The sequence below is a fragment of the Chiloscyllium plagiosum genome, chromosome 10, assembly GCF_004010195.1.
Source record: "Chiloscyllium plagiosum isolate BGI_BamShark_2017 chromosome 10, ASM401019v2, whole genome shotgun sequence".
Classification (NCBI taxonomy): Eukaryota; Metazoa; Chordata; class Chondrichthyes; order Orectolobiformes; family Hemiscylliidae; genus Chiloscyllium; species Chiloscyllium plagiosum.
The window spans coordinates 86,105,706-86,123,395 of NC_057719.1; the positions used below are offsets into that span (position 1 = coordinate 86,105,706).

A 17,690-nucleotide genomic window follows, 5' to 3' on the forward strand; every position below is an offset into this window, starting at 1 on the left:
GTACTTCTTAAATGGTAAGAGACCGGGAAGTGTAAGTGTAATAGTGTCATTGTTGATTAGTCAATGAAGGCTAACATGCAGATACAGCAAGTTATTAGGAAGGCTAATGGAATAGCACTTTTTGTTGCGAGAGGATTTGAGTACAGGATCAGGGAAGTCTTGCTTCAATTGCATAGATGCATAGTTAGACCACACCTGGAGTAGTGTGTGCAGTTTTGGTTTCCTTAACTCAGGAAAGATATTATTACCATAGAAGGTGTACAATGAAAGTTCGCCAGACTTGCTCCCAGGATGTTAGGACAGCCCTCTGAAGAGAGATTGGGCAAACTGAGACTATATTCTCTGGAGTTTTGAAAAATTATATGTGATCTCACTGAAATTTACAAAATACTGGAAGAGATAGCCAGGTTAGATGCAGGTTGGATGTGTCTGTTGGTTCGGGAATTTAGAAGGGGGTCAGCAGATATAATTTAAAAAAGGAGATGACACTTAGACTGAAGATGAGGAGAAATTGTTTTACACAGAAGGTTGTGAGCCGTTTGAAGTCTCTACCACAGAGGGTTGTGAAAACTCTGTTTTTGAGTAAGTTTAAAATAACAATTAACAGATTTCTGATTACCAGTGGCATAGTTTGGACAGGATGGACTTAAAGCATGGAAGTGTTCAATTAGATATGACCTTATTGAATGACTGGGCAGGTTTTACAGGCTGAATGGCCTATTCCCATTCCTAGGTTTCAGGATATTGCACAAATGTGAGTGAGTGTGCAAGGTTTGTGACGGTTTGTAGCTCAGGTTGAGGTTTAGGGTGTAGGTTTGCTCGCTGAGCTGTATGTTTGATATCCAGATGTTTCATTACCTGGCTAGGTAACATCATCAGTGGCAACCTCCAGGTGAAGCGAAGCTGTTGTCTCCTGCTTTCTATTTATATCTTTCTCCAGGATGGGGTTCCTGGGGTTTGTGGTGATGTCATTGCCTGTTTGTTTTCTGAGGGGTTGATAGATGGCATCTAGCTCTGTGCGTTTGTTTATGGTGTTGTGGTTGGAGTGCCAGGCCTCTAGAAATTCTCTGGCATATCTTTGCTTAGCCTGTCCCAGGATAGATGTATTGTCCCAGTCGAAATGGTGGTTTTTTTCATCCATGTGTAGGGCTACGAGGGAGAGAGGGTCATGTCTTTTGTGGCTAGCTGGTGTTCGTGTATCCTGGTGGCTAACTCGTCGAAAGAAAGGTCAACAGAGAACGACAAACCTGTGAGAAAAAACACCATTTCGACTGGGACAACACATCTATCCTGGGACAGGCTAAGCAAAGACATGCCAGAGAATTCCTAGACGCCTGGCACTCCAACCACAAAGCCATAAACAAACACATAGATCTAGATGCCATCTATCAACCCCTCAGAAAACGAACAGGAAATGACATCACCACAAATGGTCACCACTGATGATGTTACCTAGCCAGGTAATGAAACGTCTGGATATCAAACCTACAGCTCAGCGAGCAAACCTACACCCTAGAGAGTGAGTGTGATGACTGAGGAAGACAACAGGAGTGAACAAAACAGTGAGATAGAGATAACATCAGCAGTAATGATAGAGTGGGAGATATTAAAAAAAATAAGACTAAGTACAACCTGCTACAGCCAGTGAAAGAGAATGAGACAAAGAAAAAGAGACAAGAGAAAACATGAGTGCGATTAAAGAAGACAGTCAGGGGGAGAAAAGGGAACAAAGAGAGAGGGTTTGGATGGACCACAAATAAAACTTGTAAAAAGATGAAGGTGGAGAAATATAGAAAAGGTTAGAAAATGAGGCAAACCAGCTTTGTAGCTGGATATATTTAGGGATTGATAAAATTTCTACTACCCTGTGGTAACCCTGGTGAGATCAAATGATTACTATCATTTTATGCTGCTGTAGGATTGTAATTTGTCAGGAGCACCAGAAAGTGGTTAAGAGGTACTAGCAGTCCACTCCACAACAGGTGTTTCTTGCGTACTAGGGAAGAGACAGGGAAATCAGGATACAGGACTGGATAGTGGTAAAGGAGAGGAATATCAGGATTTCTTTAATTATGACTTCCTCTTCAGCACAAATTCCAAATGTGTGCAACATGACTGTAAATATATTTGTTTGAGTAGATATCAGCAGAAACTGAATGAGTGTTGTAGATACATAGCAATGTTTTTCAACTTGACTTCCAGACAGGGCACCTCAACTGTGTTAAAGTAACTATGCACTGCTTCTGAATTGTGTTGTTTGTCCACCCAAATAGCTTGTGCATATTCAATCCCCAACACATAATTCACTGTTTCCAAAACTTGCCTCATATTGGTCTGATTAAACATTACAGTCAATGATCAAATAAACTACCAACTTCACTTCACAACTCCATATTCAACCTTTTCAGGAGAGAATGGCCTAGTCAAAACTATGTTAACTCCTGTTCTAAAATGGTGCATCAAAAATTGCAGGACGATATCAGTAAGTTTTCAGCTATCAATGGTAATACACCAGCTTTTACTCACACTTGGGTGCTTTAACACAATTTACCTTAAATCACAAATCACAGTAACACACAGCGAAGGACATGGTGTCTGAGATATCATATGGAGGGAGGGGCTGATATAACATGGAGAGAAGAGGGAATGTAATATTACATGGGGGAGGAATAATGTGATATCACATATGGGGAAGGTCTTATATCACAGGGGAGGGGAGGAGGGTCTGAAATCTCATAGGGAAGTGGGGTCTAATCTCACACGGGATGGGGGTTCTGATATCACATGGGGAGTACTGTCTCACATTTATGGAAACCGCTCGCTGTAACTAACCAACAATATCTGTTCGCTGATTGTTTCTAATATCTCTCTTTGAAAGCTGATGACTTGTGATCCAAAGAATGAAATATTAGCAGGTGTACTGTAATAAAAAATCTCTCAATCAATCTGTTTTGGCCACTTTATCATCCAAGTAGGCACTCTCCAGCTGGAATGATCATTTGGTGTATATATGTAATGACAGAATCATTGAGAAAACAGCAGCACCAAGAACTGGCATACCAATATTTTACCATTGGAGAGCACACTTACATCAATTGAACAGCCCATGAGGGAGCCTCGCTCTGTTGCCTTCTTTAGGATCTTGAACAGATCCTTAGGGGCATCCTTTATCTCAAAGAATTCAGTAACACCACCAGTGAAATCTTCCATGGCTTCTGTGGTATTGCCACCTTTCAGCGCTTCATAGGATCCATGCAGCCTGGGTGATAGATGAATAGGACAGAATTAGAATGAAAGCATAGCCTAGTACTTCTTACCAAGTCAAATTCCAATTATCTGACCTTTGCTCTTAATAACACTGATTCCTTGCAGAATCAGTTCCCTTACAGAATAGGGTTCCAAGAAAAACCTCCACTCTACAGAAACCTACCCAGTCACCCACGAAATGAGCATTGGCAGGTTAGTAAATAGCAAAGTTGATTAATCCTTTTTATTTCAAGCATAGCCTCTGAGACCAGAGAGTTTGGGAGACATTAAACTTGAGTCTGAGCTCAGGCAGCTTTCTTATGAAGTGGGGACAAGGGTATTGGGGACAGTCATTTTATCTGAAGGTCAACATCATGGAGAATCCGGGTGAAAATCAGCAATGTTCCTGGAAATTCCTGAACAATTATGATAACTCTGAGACAGTTGAACGATGGAGCTGTGAGTTTCTCTCAACCAATCAGGAAGTTTTAACCAACAACACCAACATCAGATATTGTGGCTCACTGTGACCGAGAGCGAGCATGAAGTTTACCCTAGCAACTTGCACTCACTTAGCATATGCCTTCTCCAACAGAGCACTCCAGAACTCATTTCGCTCAGCAGATTTGGTAAAAACCAACTGGTTGTTGAACGTGGGAATTCGGTCATCAACAATGACATCCACCCAGTCACCAAAACGCCAGAACTGCAATGAACAGTGAAATGAGGAGAAGAGGAAGATTTAGTAGTTTCACCAAATGGGAAAGAACTTTTACTCCTCGCATCATTAAATATGACATTTAGTCTAATCCGCTTTAAACACCAACAACCTTATTGAGACTATGTTACAATGGAGAAAGTGAGGACTGCAGATGCTAGAGATCAGAGTCGAGAGTGAGGTACTGGATAAGCACAGCAGGCCGAGCAGCATCCAAGGAGCAGGAGGAATCTCTCTGATGAAGGGCTAATGCCCGAAATGTTGATTCTCCTGCTCCTCAGATGCTGCCTGACCTACTGTGCTTTTCCAGCACCACGCTCTCAACTATTTTACAATGGATACAAGTATAAAACAGTTACTAATAAACTCACTGGGAAATTCAGGAGATCTAGGTAAACATTTGAGGGAGAAAAGAAGATATATTGAATGTGGAAATGAGAAGGAATGGGGGGGGGGGAGGTTAAGTTGGAACTCAAAAAATGGCACATTTCCCCTGTCCTCAGCAACTGTCAGATGGGATGCAGTTCCACGAGTATCTTTGTAGTTATGTCAGTTAAACCCAGGTTTTGTATAATCTGTGTGGCCAACAGCTGCCCCTTTCCACCAGACTCCATCACATGCTTAATTTTGGCAATTCATTTTCATTTCCAATTCACGGCTAGTAAGTGAGGAAGTGACTCCAGTTTCCCATCTTCCAAAAGTGGTAATCAGACAGTTTTGACAAGGGATACAATGCAATTTTACACTGAGGCAGCAGGATGGAAATTAACTCAGGAAGCTGACTGCATGAGAAAGTTCTTACTGGAACTGTCTGAGTTTTATAGGAGGTGAGCTGCAGTTTGTTGCAAAATGTCTAGTGAGCTAGCAGTGTTCCTATAGTTATCTGAAAATTCCAGGATACTTAACCAAACCTTTTGAGTAATTTTAATTCAATTTTCTTCAAACCTCAAGTGTCAACTGAAACTTGAGAAGATCCAGACTTAAATTTTCAGCAAAGCCATTGCCACATGGCAGGACAGGAATCTGACAGGTGAGGAATAGGAAGTGTAAGGGGAAAGTGAAAAAGTGGGGGACCAGTGTGACTATTTAGAACTGCATAATGCGGAAAATCAGAAGTGTGTGATTTCAATGACTGGACATTCCTCTTACAGCAATGAAACAAATAATTTGCCCACTGACACAGGCCTTGCCCTTTCAGGTGTCAGCAGTAGCTCCGAGTACTGGAAGATGTTAATGTTTAATCCACACAGTTCTATTCATGCTATAGTGATATTCAGGGTGACTTAGAGTTAGCAGAAGGTCATCTTTCTCTATTGAATTAGTTGTGCAATTTAACTAAATCATCACAAATCTGTTGTCCATTTAAACATCTTGATTCCATACGATCATCCTTAGTTCTAAAATTTCAATCGACTCATGACATTAACAGTCTTTTGGTACAAAGTCTTTCAGATTTTCTCAACATGTTGCACAAGTCACTTCCATAATGACAGTTAGAGAAAAACAGACCAGACAACTATACAACTACCATAAGTATACAACATCCACAAATATCTTTGGATACCTCATCCTTCTCCAGGGAATATAACCTGTCTAGGGGAAAAATGCCTGGCTTATCACAGTCTGGCTGTAACTCTGTAACAGGCCTGTATGTTCCCTGACCATCTGGATAATGTGCCTGATATTCCATATCTTTCCATGAGATGCATCTGCATAATCTCTGTCTATCTATGAGGTGTGCCTGTGTACACCCATCTTTCTGGGATGATGTGTCGGTTAATTCTCTGTCTGTCTAGAGGGTGTGCTGCCAAGGGTGATTTTTCTGTGCATTCACTGTTGACAGGTAGGGATGTGTGTGTACTCTCTGTCTGTTTGTTTTACGTTGAGAGATGTGTCTGCCTTCAATGTCTGGGCACGTCATGTGATTGTCATGGACCAGGGACGTCACTAAAAGAGGTCAGAGAATGCCATCCTGTGGCAGAGAGACTCATGGAAACGCTGGGAGAGAGGGTTGAGTGCTGTGCTTGACAATTGAAGATGAGGCAGAGCCTGCCGATGCTGCTCCACTGAATCTAACAATAACTTGCTTGTTTCTATCAATGTCACCTTAATGACAAACAACAATACCTGAAAGTGGAAGATCCCAGCATAGTTCTCTGTAAAGTATTGATCGCGAGGGATGACCCGGTACAGCAGCTTCTCATTAAGAGTGAGACATGCAATGGCAGCCAGGAACCAGCAGTCACCTGGTTAGAAATAGAAATCATCAGTGTCCATCTGTCCAAACCCAAAATTAGGGCTAAAGCATCAGAGTAAGTTGAGACTTGACATGGAAACTGAAGTATGATTGGAACAAACATGTGACTTTTGCCCTTTGGTTTCCAAGATTCTCTATCACTGGGGATTTTCTCACATCATATCTGGCTGTGTTGAAGGTTATTTAATAGGGATGGATCATTGTATAAAAGGATGGAAGTCGAAAAGTGTGGCGCTGGAAAAGCACAGCAGGTCAGGCAGCATCTGAGGAGGGTGGAGGTGATAGTGACAGGTCGGAGCGGACAGTGGAGCAGATAGTTGGGAAGGAAGATGGACAGGCAGGACAGTTCAAGAAGGCAGTTCCGAGTTGGAGGGTTGAATCTGGGATGAGATGTGGGGAGGGGAGATGAGGATAGTGGTGAAATCGACGTTGATGCCATTTGGTTGGTGCTTCCCAAGATGAAAAATGAGGCTTTCTTCCTCTAGGTGCCAGGTGGCAAGTATTTGGCGGCAGAGGAGGCCAGGACTGCATGTCCTTGGCAGAGTGGGAGTGATCAACCACAGGAAGCATGTGTTCCAGACTGTTCTCTGAAACATTCTGTGGGTTGGCGTCCTGTCTCCCCAATATACAGGAGACTACATTGAGAGCATCAGGTACAGTAGATGAGCTTTTTAATGTGCAGAAAAATCTCTGCTGGATATGGAAGGATCCTTTGGGGCCTTGGATGAGGTGAGGAGGGGGAGACGTGAGCGCAGGTTTTACACCTCTTGCGGAGGCAAGAGAAGGTGCTGGGAGTGAAGGATGGGTTGGTGGGGGGCATAGACCTAATGAGAGAGTCATGGAGGGAATGATCTCTGCGGAATGCTGATGGCGTGGGGAGGGGTGCCATATGACTGAAGATGGCAAAAATGGCAGTGGATGATGCATTGTATCCAGAGATTGGTAGGGTGGAAGGTGAGGACCAGGGTGGGAGACAAGGAGTGAGATGATGATAGTCTTTTTTCCAAACTTCCAATCCAACCTTAAGTTCAAACAAACTTATTACTATGATAATCTGTGGTATTATGGTCAGAGTTTCTAGAAACAGTAAAGATATCCCAGTTGTCATCACAGACCCACACTCTAATCAAAGGGCTATAACAAAGATCCTCCCCTGATGTCAGGGCGAGATAAGGGACTGAGGTGCTCACCTTTAGCATCAATGTTAAGGGAGCCACATTTTACTTTACATTGTCAAGGACGCATTTTAACCTGAGGCACTTCATGATTGAGGCAACATCATTGGATGGCATGTTGTTATTGCATTGGGAGACAGCAGGTTGAGGGCAACACCAGGTTAGAAACTGAACACCTTTACAGTTGCTGAATCTTAGTGAAGAACCACATAGCCGATAATCTTCAACATCCTTCTCTTATCATGTAATCTCAAGGGGTTCATGTTCACCCATTCTGAGTTTATACAATTCATTCATTCAAGCTCAGCACAATAACAAAGACAAGTGATGAAACAGGATGAACAGGATACTGAGAATCAAACAAGTCCCTGGAGCATTTTCCTGCCTTCTGTTTTCTGCTCCAAAAGTCATTTGTTTCCACACTTATCAGCTGTGATACTTTCATCTAAAGGAACAGTGGGGAAATTCACAGAACACAATGTTGATGGCAAACTGCCAATAAGTGAGAATGCACCACTTACTCACTGGAGTCAAGGGTAAGAACACACAGACCTGAGCAAAATGCTCGCACAGCTTGCACAAACCCTGACACATGAATACTGAAAACGATATTGAAGGAATATTGTAGCTTAATGCAGACCTTCTGATCAGTCTCCAAGAATGTGTGGCTTTTGAGTTCTCATTTGCATTAATATAAGGAAAGCTTTTTTCTTCCTTGTAGACATCAATGGAGCATTTAGCAGATGTATTGGAATATGTTGTAGCACACCACTCAAGATATTTTATTTGTTTGTTTGTGGATCGTGAACATCACTGAACACCAGCATTTAATGTCAATCTCTGACTACTCTTGAGGCAGTGGTGGTGTGCCACCAACTTGAATTGCTGCAGTCCCTGAATAAAGGCACTCCCTCAGGACTGTTAGTAGTGACTTACAGAGTATTGACCCAGTGGCAATAAAGGAGCAACAATATATTTCAAAGTTGGATCAGTTAGAATGGATCAAGAAGTGATTGCATGCATCTACAGCCTTGTCTTTCCAAGTGACAGAGATTGTGTTTGCAAATGCTGTCAAATAAGTTACTGTTTGCTCAATTACACCCTCCCTCCATCTTGATTGCCTTTGTAGCAAATAAAACCAACTGTTACCTCTGGTACTTTAAGTCCAAATGACATACACTTGGAAGGATAGGCTCAAAACTGGTTTCAATGCCAGATCTATCAAAAGCAGTATCAGGTCTTGATTTATCTGCAAAAACTGATTTTTATTCCAGGCTCATCCTGAAGCACAAAGGTAATTATCTAGCTTTGTTTGACTAGTGCAAACTATCCTCCTTAAACCAAAATCCCTTCCCCTCCATCCTTACTTTCAAATCTAAATGTGAGGAGCTTATGAATTTGTTTGTCACTAAGATTCAAACCATCCTCTGCTCCATCCCTCCCTTCCAATAGCCAACCTGACTAAATATCCTCTAATGCTCTGAATTCATATCTTCAACTAGTTCCTGCTGTGGCTCTCCTTATGATCTTCACATGCTCAGTATGTCCAGGAGATCCGTATCCTGCTCCTTTGATTCTGATCCCACAGGTAGATAGGATAGTGAAGGCGGCGTCTGGTATGCTTTCCTTTATTGGACACAGCATTGTATATAGGAGTTGGGAGGTCATCCTGTGGCTGTACAGGACATTGGTAAGGCCATTTTTGGAATATTGTGTGCAATTCTGGTTTCCCTCCTATTGGAAGGATGTTGTGAAACTTGAAAGGGTTCAGAAAAGATTTACAAGGATGTTGCCAGAGTTGGAGGATTTGAACTACAGGGAGAGACTGAATAGGCTGGGGCTATTTTCCCTGGAGTGTTGTAAGCTGAGGGGTGACCTTATAGATGTTTATAAAATCATGAGGGGTATGGAATACAGTAAATAGACAAAGTCTATTTGTCTTCGGGTTGGCGGAGTCCAGAACTAGAGGGCACACGTTTAAGGTGAGAAGGGAAAGATTTAAAAGGAACCTAAGGGGGAACTTTTTCACATAGAGTATGGTGTGCATATGGAATGAGCTGCCAGAGAAAGTGGTAGAGGCTAGTACAATTACAACATTTAAAAGGCATCTGGATGGGTATATGAAAAGGAAGGGTTTAGAGGGCCAAGTGCTGGCAAATAGGACTAGATTAGGTTTGGATATCTAGTTGGCATGGATGAGTTGGACCAAAGGGTCTGTTTCCGTGCTCTCCATCTCAATAATTTTATGACTCTAACTGCAGACCAAGCAATTTCCCTGCCTGTATGCATGTTAGTTGATAGGGTAAATGCACTTCCCCATTCAGGACCAAGCCTTTCTCATTTAATTATGTTATCATCACCCATCTCCTCAGAAAATCAATGGCTTCTCCTCCTGTTCCCACAGTTACCTCTGGTGTGTCCCAAAGATTTATCCTTGGCCCCCACCTATTTTCCTGCTCCTACATCCTGTTCCTCAGTAACATAATCTGAAAACACAGCATTGGATGTTTCCAATGCCTTCAACTCCTTCTACGCCCAATTTGAGCAGAGTTTCGGTGTAGAGGTAGCACCTATTCCGACAAGTCCCGACCAACCTATCCCAACAGTCACTACATCAGTTTTCCTTTGAGTGAATCCAAGGAAAGCGATGGGACCAGACAGAGTACCAGGCCGTGCACTCAGAGCACGCGTAGATCAACTGGCAGAGGTCTGCTCGGTCATTTACAACTTCAACCTGACTGTTTCAAGATAGCCAACATCATGCCTGTGCCTAAGAAGGCTCATGCAGCATGTCTCAATGACTACTGCCCAGTGGCCCTTACTTCGGTGGTCATGAAGTGTTTTGAAAGGCTGGTCATGGCATTAATTAACTCTAGCCTCCCCACTACTCTTGACCCACTCCAATTTGCCTATTGGACCAACAGATGAATGTCAGATGCCATACCACTTGCCCTTCACTCCTCCCTAGAATATCTTGACACCAAGTACAGCTATGTAAGAATCCTACTCATTGATTACAGTTCAGCCCTCAACACTATTACCCCCTCGAGACTGATTACTAAACTGAGTGATCTCAGACTAAGTCCCACACTCTGCAACTGGATCCTCAGTTTCCTGATCCACAGGCCACAATCCTGGGGACAATATTTCATCCTCACCAACACTCAACACTTGAGCCCCCCAGGGGTGCATACTCAGCCCCCTATTGTACTCATTGTGTACCCACGACTGTGTCACCAAATACCAGACTAATGCCATTTACAAGTTCACTGATAACACCACCATAGTCGATCGAATCTCAGATGGCGATGAAACAATCTACAGACTTAAGGTGGAAGACCTGGAAAAATGCTGCACTGAGAACAAACTAGCTCTCAATGTCAGCAAAAGCAAGGAACTCATTATTGACTTTCGACAGGATGTTACTCATGTCCCCTTACACATTAACAGCACAGAGGTGGAAAGCGTGGGGAGTGTCAAGCTCCTAGGAGTCGTCATCCACAACAAGCTTTCTTGGACTCTTCATGTGGACACACTGGTTACAAAGGCCCAACGACATCTCTTCTTCCTCAGGCAGCTGAGGTAATTTGGCATGATGGTGAATACCCTTGCCAACTTTTACAGGTATGCCATCGAGAGCATTCTGTCTGGATGCATCTGGTGAGGCAACCAGACCATTCAAAATTGGAGATGGTTACAGAGAGTGGTGAACTCGGCCTGAACAATCACAACTGCCAACCTCCCATCTACAGAATCCATCTACCAGGCCCGCTGTCAAGGAAAGGCCGCCAGCATTCTCAAAGATCCAGCCCACTCTGGCAATGTTTTTCTACAGCCTCTACCATGAGGGAGAAGGTACAGAAGCCTGAACACTTGCACCAGCCAGTTTTGAAACAGTTTCTACCCTACTGTTATTAGAATACTGAATGGACTCATAAACCTGTTTTTGTTTTGCCGCTGTTTGCCTATTATTTACTATCTACGCAACTTAACTCTTTGATCTGCCTGTGTAAGCTCGCAAGACAAAGCTTTTCACTGTGCCTTGGTACACATGACAATAAATTCAATTCCACATGTGCACTGACAACACACAATTCTATCTCTAATATGGTTGGCCTTTAGTTCAACCTGTCAATGAGGGTGGTACTGTTGTCATCTGGAATACTGACCTCTACCTTGCAGAGGCTGAGGGCAAACTCTCTCACACTTCTTCCTGTCTCCCCTGGACCTAGACCCTATCAGGGAACTTCAAGACATTGTTTCCAGAAGTGTAATTGGCCTCACCTCCTTCTGGAAATCCTTCATCTTGGAAATTATCATCTTGGAGTTCTCCGAATATGACACAGTCAAGTTTTAACTTCTTCCCAAATTCCACAAACAGAATCCTCTAGTAGACCCATCATATCGGCCTGGGCCTGCCCCGTGAACTTCTTCCTGCTTATCTGCATACTACTTTATCACCTCACCTATAATTGGTCTCCCTCACACACCAGGACAGTTTGAGATACTCTCTGCTTTCTTCTTGAACTGAGGTCAGAATAGTCCAGTTGGTTGATTTTGTTCTTTCAATAAGCAATTTTCTTTCATCTGTCTTACCTCCTCCAAATAAAAGGTGCAGTCATGAGTATTTCCATGGTCCTCAGAAATGCTTTTCTTTTTTATGGAGTTTGTGAAACATACTTTGTTTCAGTCTTACTCACACCACAACTCTTTTCTGGTACATTGATGACTGTCTTAATGCCACTGTCTTATTTTGTCCAGGACTAAAAAAAAAGCATCAATTTTCTCTTCCGGTTTCCATCCTTCTCTCACTTTCACATAGTCCATTTCTGACCCTTCGCTTTTCCTTGACTTTTCTGTCTCCATTTTCAGGGATACTAATATTCCTTCTGAGCCTATTGACTCTTGCAGCTATCTCTACTCCCTTCCTTATACTCTGCTTCCAATAAATGTTCTGTTTTATTCTCCAAGTTTCTATGTTGCATTTGTACCTGCCACACCAGTGTTTGCTATATGTCCTTGTTATTAACTCCACTGACAACTTACTCCCAGATTGCAACCCCACACTGCTTGGCAGACCTATTCTCTTCTGCCATTATCCCTTGCTTTCCCTCCCAGAACTATGACAGAATTCCCCTCGTCCTCACTCTCCACCTCCACAGCCTCCACATTCAAAAGGTCATCCTTTAGTATTTTTGTCCCTTTCAGCATGATGCCATCACCAAACACAAGTTCCACCCACCCCCCCTCTCCTGTCAGCATTTCCTCCACCGATATTCTGGGCCATTCCTGCATCTTTCTCAGCACTTTGTCCCCCTCTTCTCTCTCCTTCCTAAGCAATTACATGAGATATAATCCTTACTTCTTTATGTCCTGGCTCGTCATTGTCAATGGCCCCAAACTCTCCTTCCAGATCAAACAGTGATTTCTCTAGGGATACCAACTCCATATTCATTTGGAAAGAAGAAGGTGGATAATAAACTTCCCTGAATATCTGGTCACTAAGTTGCCAAATTACATAATTAGTTATGGAAAACTAATGCTTGGTAATGTAAATTTTTGAGTAGAAACATCCTTTGAATTTTTGTGACAAAGGTCAATAAAAGCCAACATAAAGTGTATTATTCTTTTTTTAATATTTTGGCATTTTGTGGTATGTTATGTGAAATGTGGCAGGAAATCTCCTTATTTGGCTATAAATTGATTTGCAGGATTGTCCAATTAACTTAGAGGTTATGAAAATCATTTCTTAGAAAAACAATACTTCCTTTAACATTTATTTTTTTATTAAAGAACCAGCATGGACTGAATCATCAACATAACTTGAGTTTTTAAATAGACAAGAAAGCTCTCAATTTTGATGTTTCAGCTGATTTCAGGCAGAATTAAACATAGAACATTACAGCGCAGTACAGGCCCTTTGGCCCTCGATGTTGCGCCACCCTGCCATACTAATCTGAAGCCCATCCCACCTACATTATTCCATGTACATCCATATGCCTGTCCAATGATGACTTAAATGCACTTTAACTTGGCGAATCTACTACCGTTGCAGGCAAAGCATTCCACACCCTTACTACTCGGAAAAGAAATCATCACAGGATTCCAATACCCGATCATTATCTCATTGTAACAGTGATGAGAGGCTTCAGTTATATGGATAGACGAGAGAAGTTCATATTATTTCTTTTCTGAAAAGGAAGGTTTAAAAAGCTGTTCAAAGTTATGGGACGTTTTGAAATGATAGATCGGGATAGTCTTTTCATTGGCAAAAGGATCAAGTAATCTCATGGTGCAGATTTTCAGTATTTGGCAACAAAACCTTGGAAAGATGAGGAATTCTTTCTTACTCAGCAAGTCATCATGATCTGGAGTGCAAAGTTTGAGAGGGTGTGAAAGCAGATTTAAGTATAACTTTAAAAACAGAAGCATATAAAATTTAAAAATGAAATGGAGTAATTATACCCCTCATTTAGAAAACCAGCACTGGCAGAATTGGCGAAATGGTCTCCTTTTGTGTTGTATGATCCTATGACTGCAGTAGTTTTTGCTGAAGATCCTGCTGATGTCTCTGGCCAAGTGCTTCTCTTTTCTGGCTTCAGTCCTAGTCCTGTATGTGCTGATACGAAGTATGCACAGAATGGAGCTCAAATGTCAAATGGAGCTCAAGTAAAATAATCCACCAATACTCACTGTCTGCCCTCACACATGAGGAATAGCCACTTGCACCACATTTAGAAAGGCATTAATTACTCAAGAACAATACGCTAGTAAGTGAAAAACCTATAAGATAAAGTCAGAGATACCAGAAGGAATCTATGTAATTTGCTAAATTCTGAACTTGGTGAAGGTGCCCATCACTGAAATGGAAGAGTGAAACCAAAGTCAAGGAATGCAAGTGAGTAATGACGGTAAGTCATATCTTCAGATTTACCCCTCAATCAATGGGGAACTATTATCTCTCGTACTCTCACAGGATTAGATTAGATTAGATTACTTTAAATGTGGAAACAGGCCCTTCGGCCCAACAAGTCCACACCGCCCCGCCGAAGCGCAACCCACCCATACCCCTACATTTACACCTTACCTAACACTACGGGCAATTTAGCATGGCCAATTCACCTGACCTGCACATTTTTGGACTGTGGGAGGAAACCGGAGCACCCGGAGGAAACCCACGCAGACACGGGGAGAATGTGCAAACTCCACACAGTCAGTCGCCTGAGGCAGGAATTGAACCCGGGTCTCTGGCGCTGTGAGGCAGCAGTGCTAACCACTGTGCCACCGTGCCACCCATAACAGGATGTGAAACAGGACACTCGCTCATCAAATTGCTGTGACATTTTAACTCAGTAAGAGGCACCATCTGTTGGATTTTCCAGAGCTAATCATTCTTCTAATATTAGCAGCAACATGCAATAGGCTGACACAGGGAGCTAAAAGGATAAAATGAATGTGTGGACTCCTTCAAGTTTCACAGGCAGAAAAGTTGATTCCTTCAAACATCCCAATAACCTTTGAATTGTTGACATAGTCTCTTCAATCACTAACTATTAGTTCATTTATACTTTCACAATCTCTGCTGATAACAAAATCTCTTGTTCTCTGCCTTACAATTCTTATTTAATCTTATATATCCTGTCCCTTGCTCTATGGCCTACACTCCATAAATACAAGATGTGGAGGTGCCAGTGTTGGGCTGGGGTGGACAAAGTCAAAAAACACACAACACTGGGTTATAGTCCAACAGATTTATTTGAAACCGCAAGCTTTCGGAGCCCTGCTCCTTCCTCAAGCAGCTAGTGCAAGAGAATACATCACACACAGAATTTATACATAGAAAAATCAACTTATGCTAATGTATTGAACAAAGCTAGATGACTATTAACTGTCTAATCAGTAAGAGTGGTAATGCAGGTTTCAATTGAGTAGTCTGTAACTCCCAGAATTTCTTTCAAGTTACTACCCCAAGATAACTTAAGATTTTATCAGTATTAAGGGGACATCTCAGATCAGACAATGCATTTTAGGTGTGAAGCTCTGTTTTAAATCTGTTTGTATCTCAATCTGGAGTCAGACTGGTTTTATTTCCAAAGCAGGAATTTATAAAATGCCACATTGACTGACTGTCTACAGATCGTGTGCTTTTTGAACAAAATAGAATATATCTGCAAATACAAATCTGTAAATGCAAATTCACTCCATTGATTTATATATTTGTGCGCATATGTGTGTGTGTGAGGAAGAGAGAATGCGTGGGTGCGAGTGGTGTGTGAGAGAGTGTGAGAGAGTATATGTGTGTGAGCGTGTGTGTGTTTGAGAGAGTGCACGCTAGTATGAGGGAGTATATGCCTGTGACAAAGTGTGCGTGAGTATCTGTGAGTAGGTGTATGAGAGAAGGTCTGTGTGTGTGAGACAGAAACACACACACCCATATACTCACATCTGCTCCCTCTCAAGCATACAAACACACATGCACAGACACATATATAAATTTATGGGTTGAATTTGCATTTGCAGATGAATTCCATTTTGTTCAAAAAGCACACGATCTGTAGGTAGTCAATGTGGCATTTTATAAATTTCTACTCTGGAAATAAAACCAGTCTGACTCCAGGTTGAGACGCAAACAGACTTGAAACAACACCTAAAATGCATTGTCTAACCTGAGATGTCACCTTTACACTAATAAAATCTTAAGTTATCTTGGGGCAGTGACTTGGAAGAAATTCTGGGATTTACATATTAATCAATTAAAACCTAATCTCCATTCTTACTGAATGGAGATTTAATAGCCATCTAGATTTTTTCGATATATTAGCATGAGTTGCAGGACCCTTTGATCTTTTACTATAAATTATGTTTGATGTATTCTCTCTCACTAGTTGCCTGAGGAAGGAGTGGAGCTCCGAAAGCTTGCAGATTCAAATAGATCTGTTGTATGATAATTCATGTGGGGGTTTTGACTCTGTCCATAATTACAACTATAAGTCCTTTTCTACCTACACTCTCTCAACAGTAATCAAATTGTTCAGAAAGCCCATTAATTTTTCCCAATTCAATGAAACCTGGAAATGTAAACAGAAATGACAGAAACTTTCCACAGGTCAGATAACATCTGAGAAGTGCAAAAGAGTTACACAGAGTTGCAAAAGAGAGTTATGAGTGATTCTTGTGGAGTTGTAAAGATTTTGTGAATTTTAAAAATGATGGGATCAGGGACATCGAGGTAGGCAGCTAGTGCAGGAGTGTTTGTGGATATACCCATTTCAAACAGGTATGCTGTTTTGAAAAATGTAGGGGGTGATGGATTCTCAGGAGAACGTAGCATGAACAGCCAAGTTTCTGGTATTGAAACTGGCAACGAGGGGTATGTCGGGTTCCAAGAGATTAATTGTGTTAGGGGATTCTTTACTCCGAGGTACAGATAGATGTTTCTGTGACCAGCAGCGAAAAAGCAGAATGGTGTGTTGCTTCCCTGCTGCCAGGATCAAAGATGTCTCAGAGAGGATGCAGATTGTTCTCAAGGGGGAGAGGGACCAGCAAGAGGTCATTGTCCACATTGGAACCAATGACATAGGAAGGGAAAAGGTTGAGATTCTGAAGGGAGATTACAGAGAGTGAGGCAGAAATTTATAAAGGAGGTCCTCAAGAGGAGTAATATCTGGATTACTCCCGGTGTTCCAACTAGTGAGGGGAGGAAAAGGAGGATAGAGCAGGTGAATGCATGGCTGAGGAATTGGTGTATGGAAGAAGGATTCACATTTTTGGATCACTGGAATCTCTTTTAGGGTAGAGGTGACCTGTACAACAAGGACGGGTTGCACCTAAATTGGAAGGGGACGAATATGATGGCAGGGAAATTTGCGAGAGCTGCTCGGGAGGATTTAAACTAGTAAGGTGGGGGTGATCATTGGAATCTCTTTTAGGGTAGAGGTGACCTGTACAACAAGGACGGGTTGCACCTAAATTGGAAGGGGACGAATATGATGGCAGGGAAATTTGCGAGAGCTGCTCGGGAGGATTTAAACTAGTAAGGTGGGGGTGGGGGTGGGACCCAGGGAGATAGTGAGGAAAGAGATCAATCTGAGTCTGGTACAGTTGAGAACAGAAGCGAGTCAAACAGTCAGGGCAGGCAGGGACAAAGTAGGACTAATAAATTAAACAGCATTTATTTCAATGCAAGGGAAGGCAGATGAACTCAGGGCATGGTTAGGAACATGGGACTGGGATATCATAGCAATTACAGAAACATGGCTCAGGGATGGGCAGGACTGGCAGCTTAATGTTCCTG

General features: G+C 42.2%; 1 protein-coding gene across 16 annotated transcripts in view; it reads right to left on the reverse strand.

Moving 5' to 3' along the window:
• Positions 1-17,690, reverse strand: part of capn3a (calpain 3a, (p94)) — a 148,203-nt gene that overhangs the window by 49,460 nt on the left and 81,053 nt on the right. For all 16 annotated transcript variants that reach the window (XM_043698282.1, XM_043698281.1, XM_043698276.1 and 13 more), the window contains 3 exons: positions 6,092-6,210; positions 3,819-3,952; positions 3,091-3,259 (listed from right to left, as the gene is read on the reverse strand). In XM_043698282.1, the coding sequence (XP_043554217.1) occupies positions 3,091-3,259; positions 3,819-3,952; positions 6,092-6,210 (422 nt within the window). The remainder of the gene's footprint in view (positions 1-3,090; positions 3,260-3,818; positions 3,953-6,091; positions 6,211-17,690) is intronic.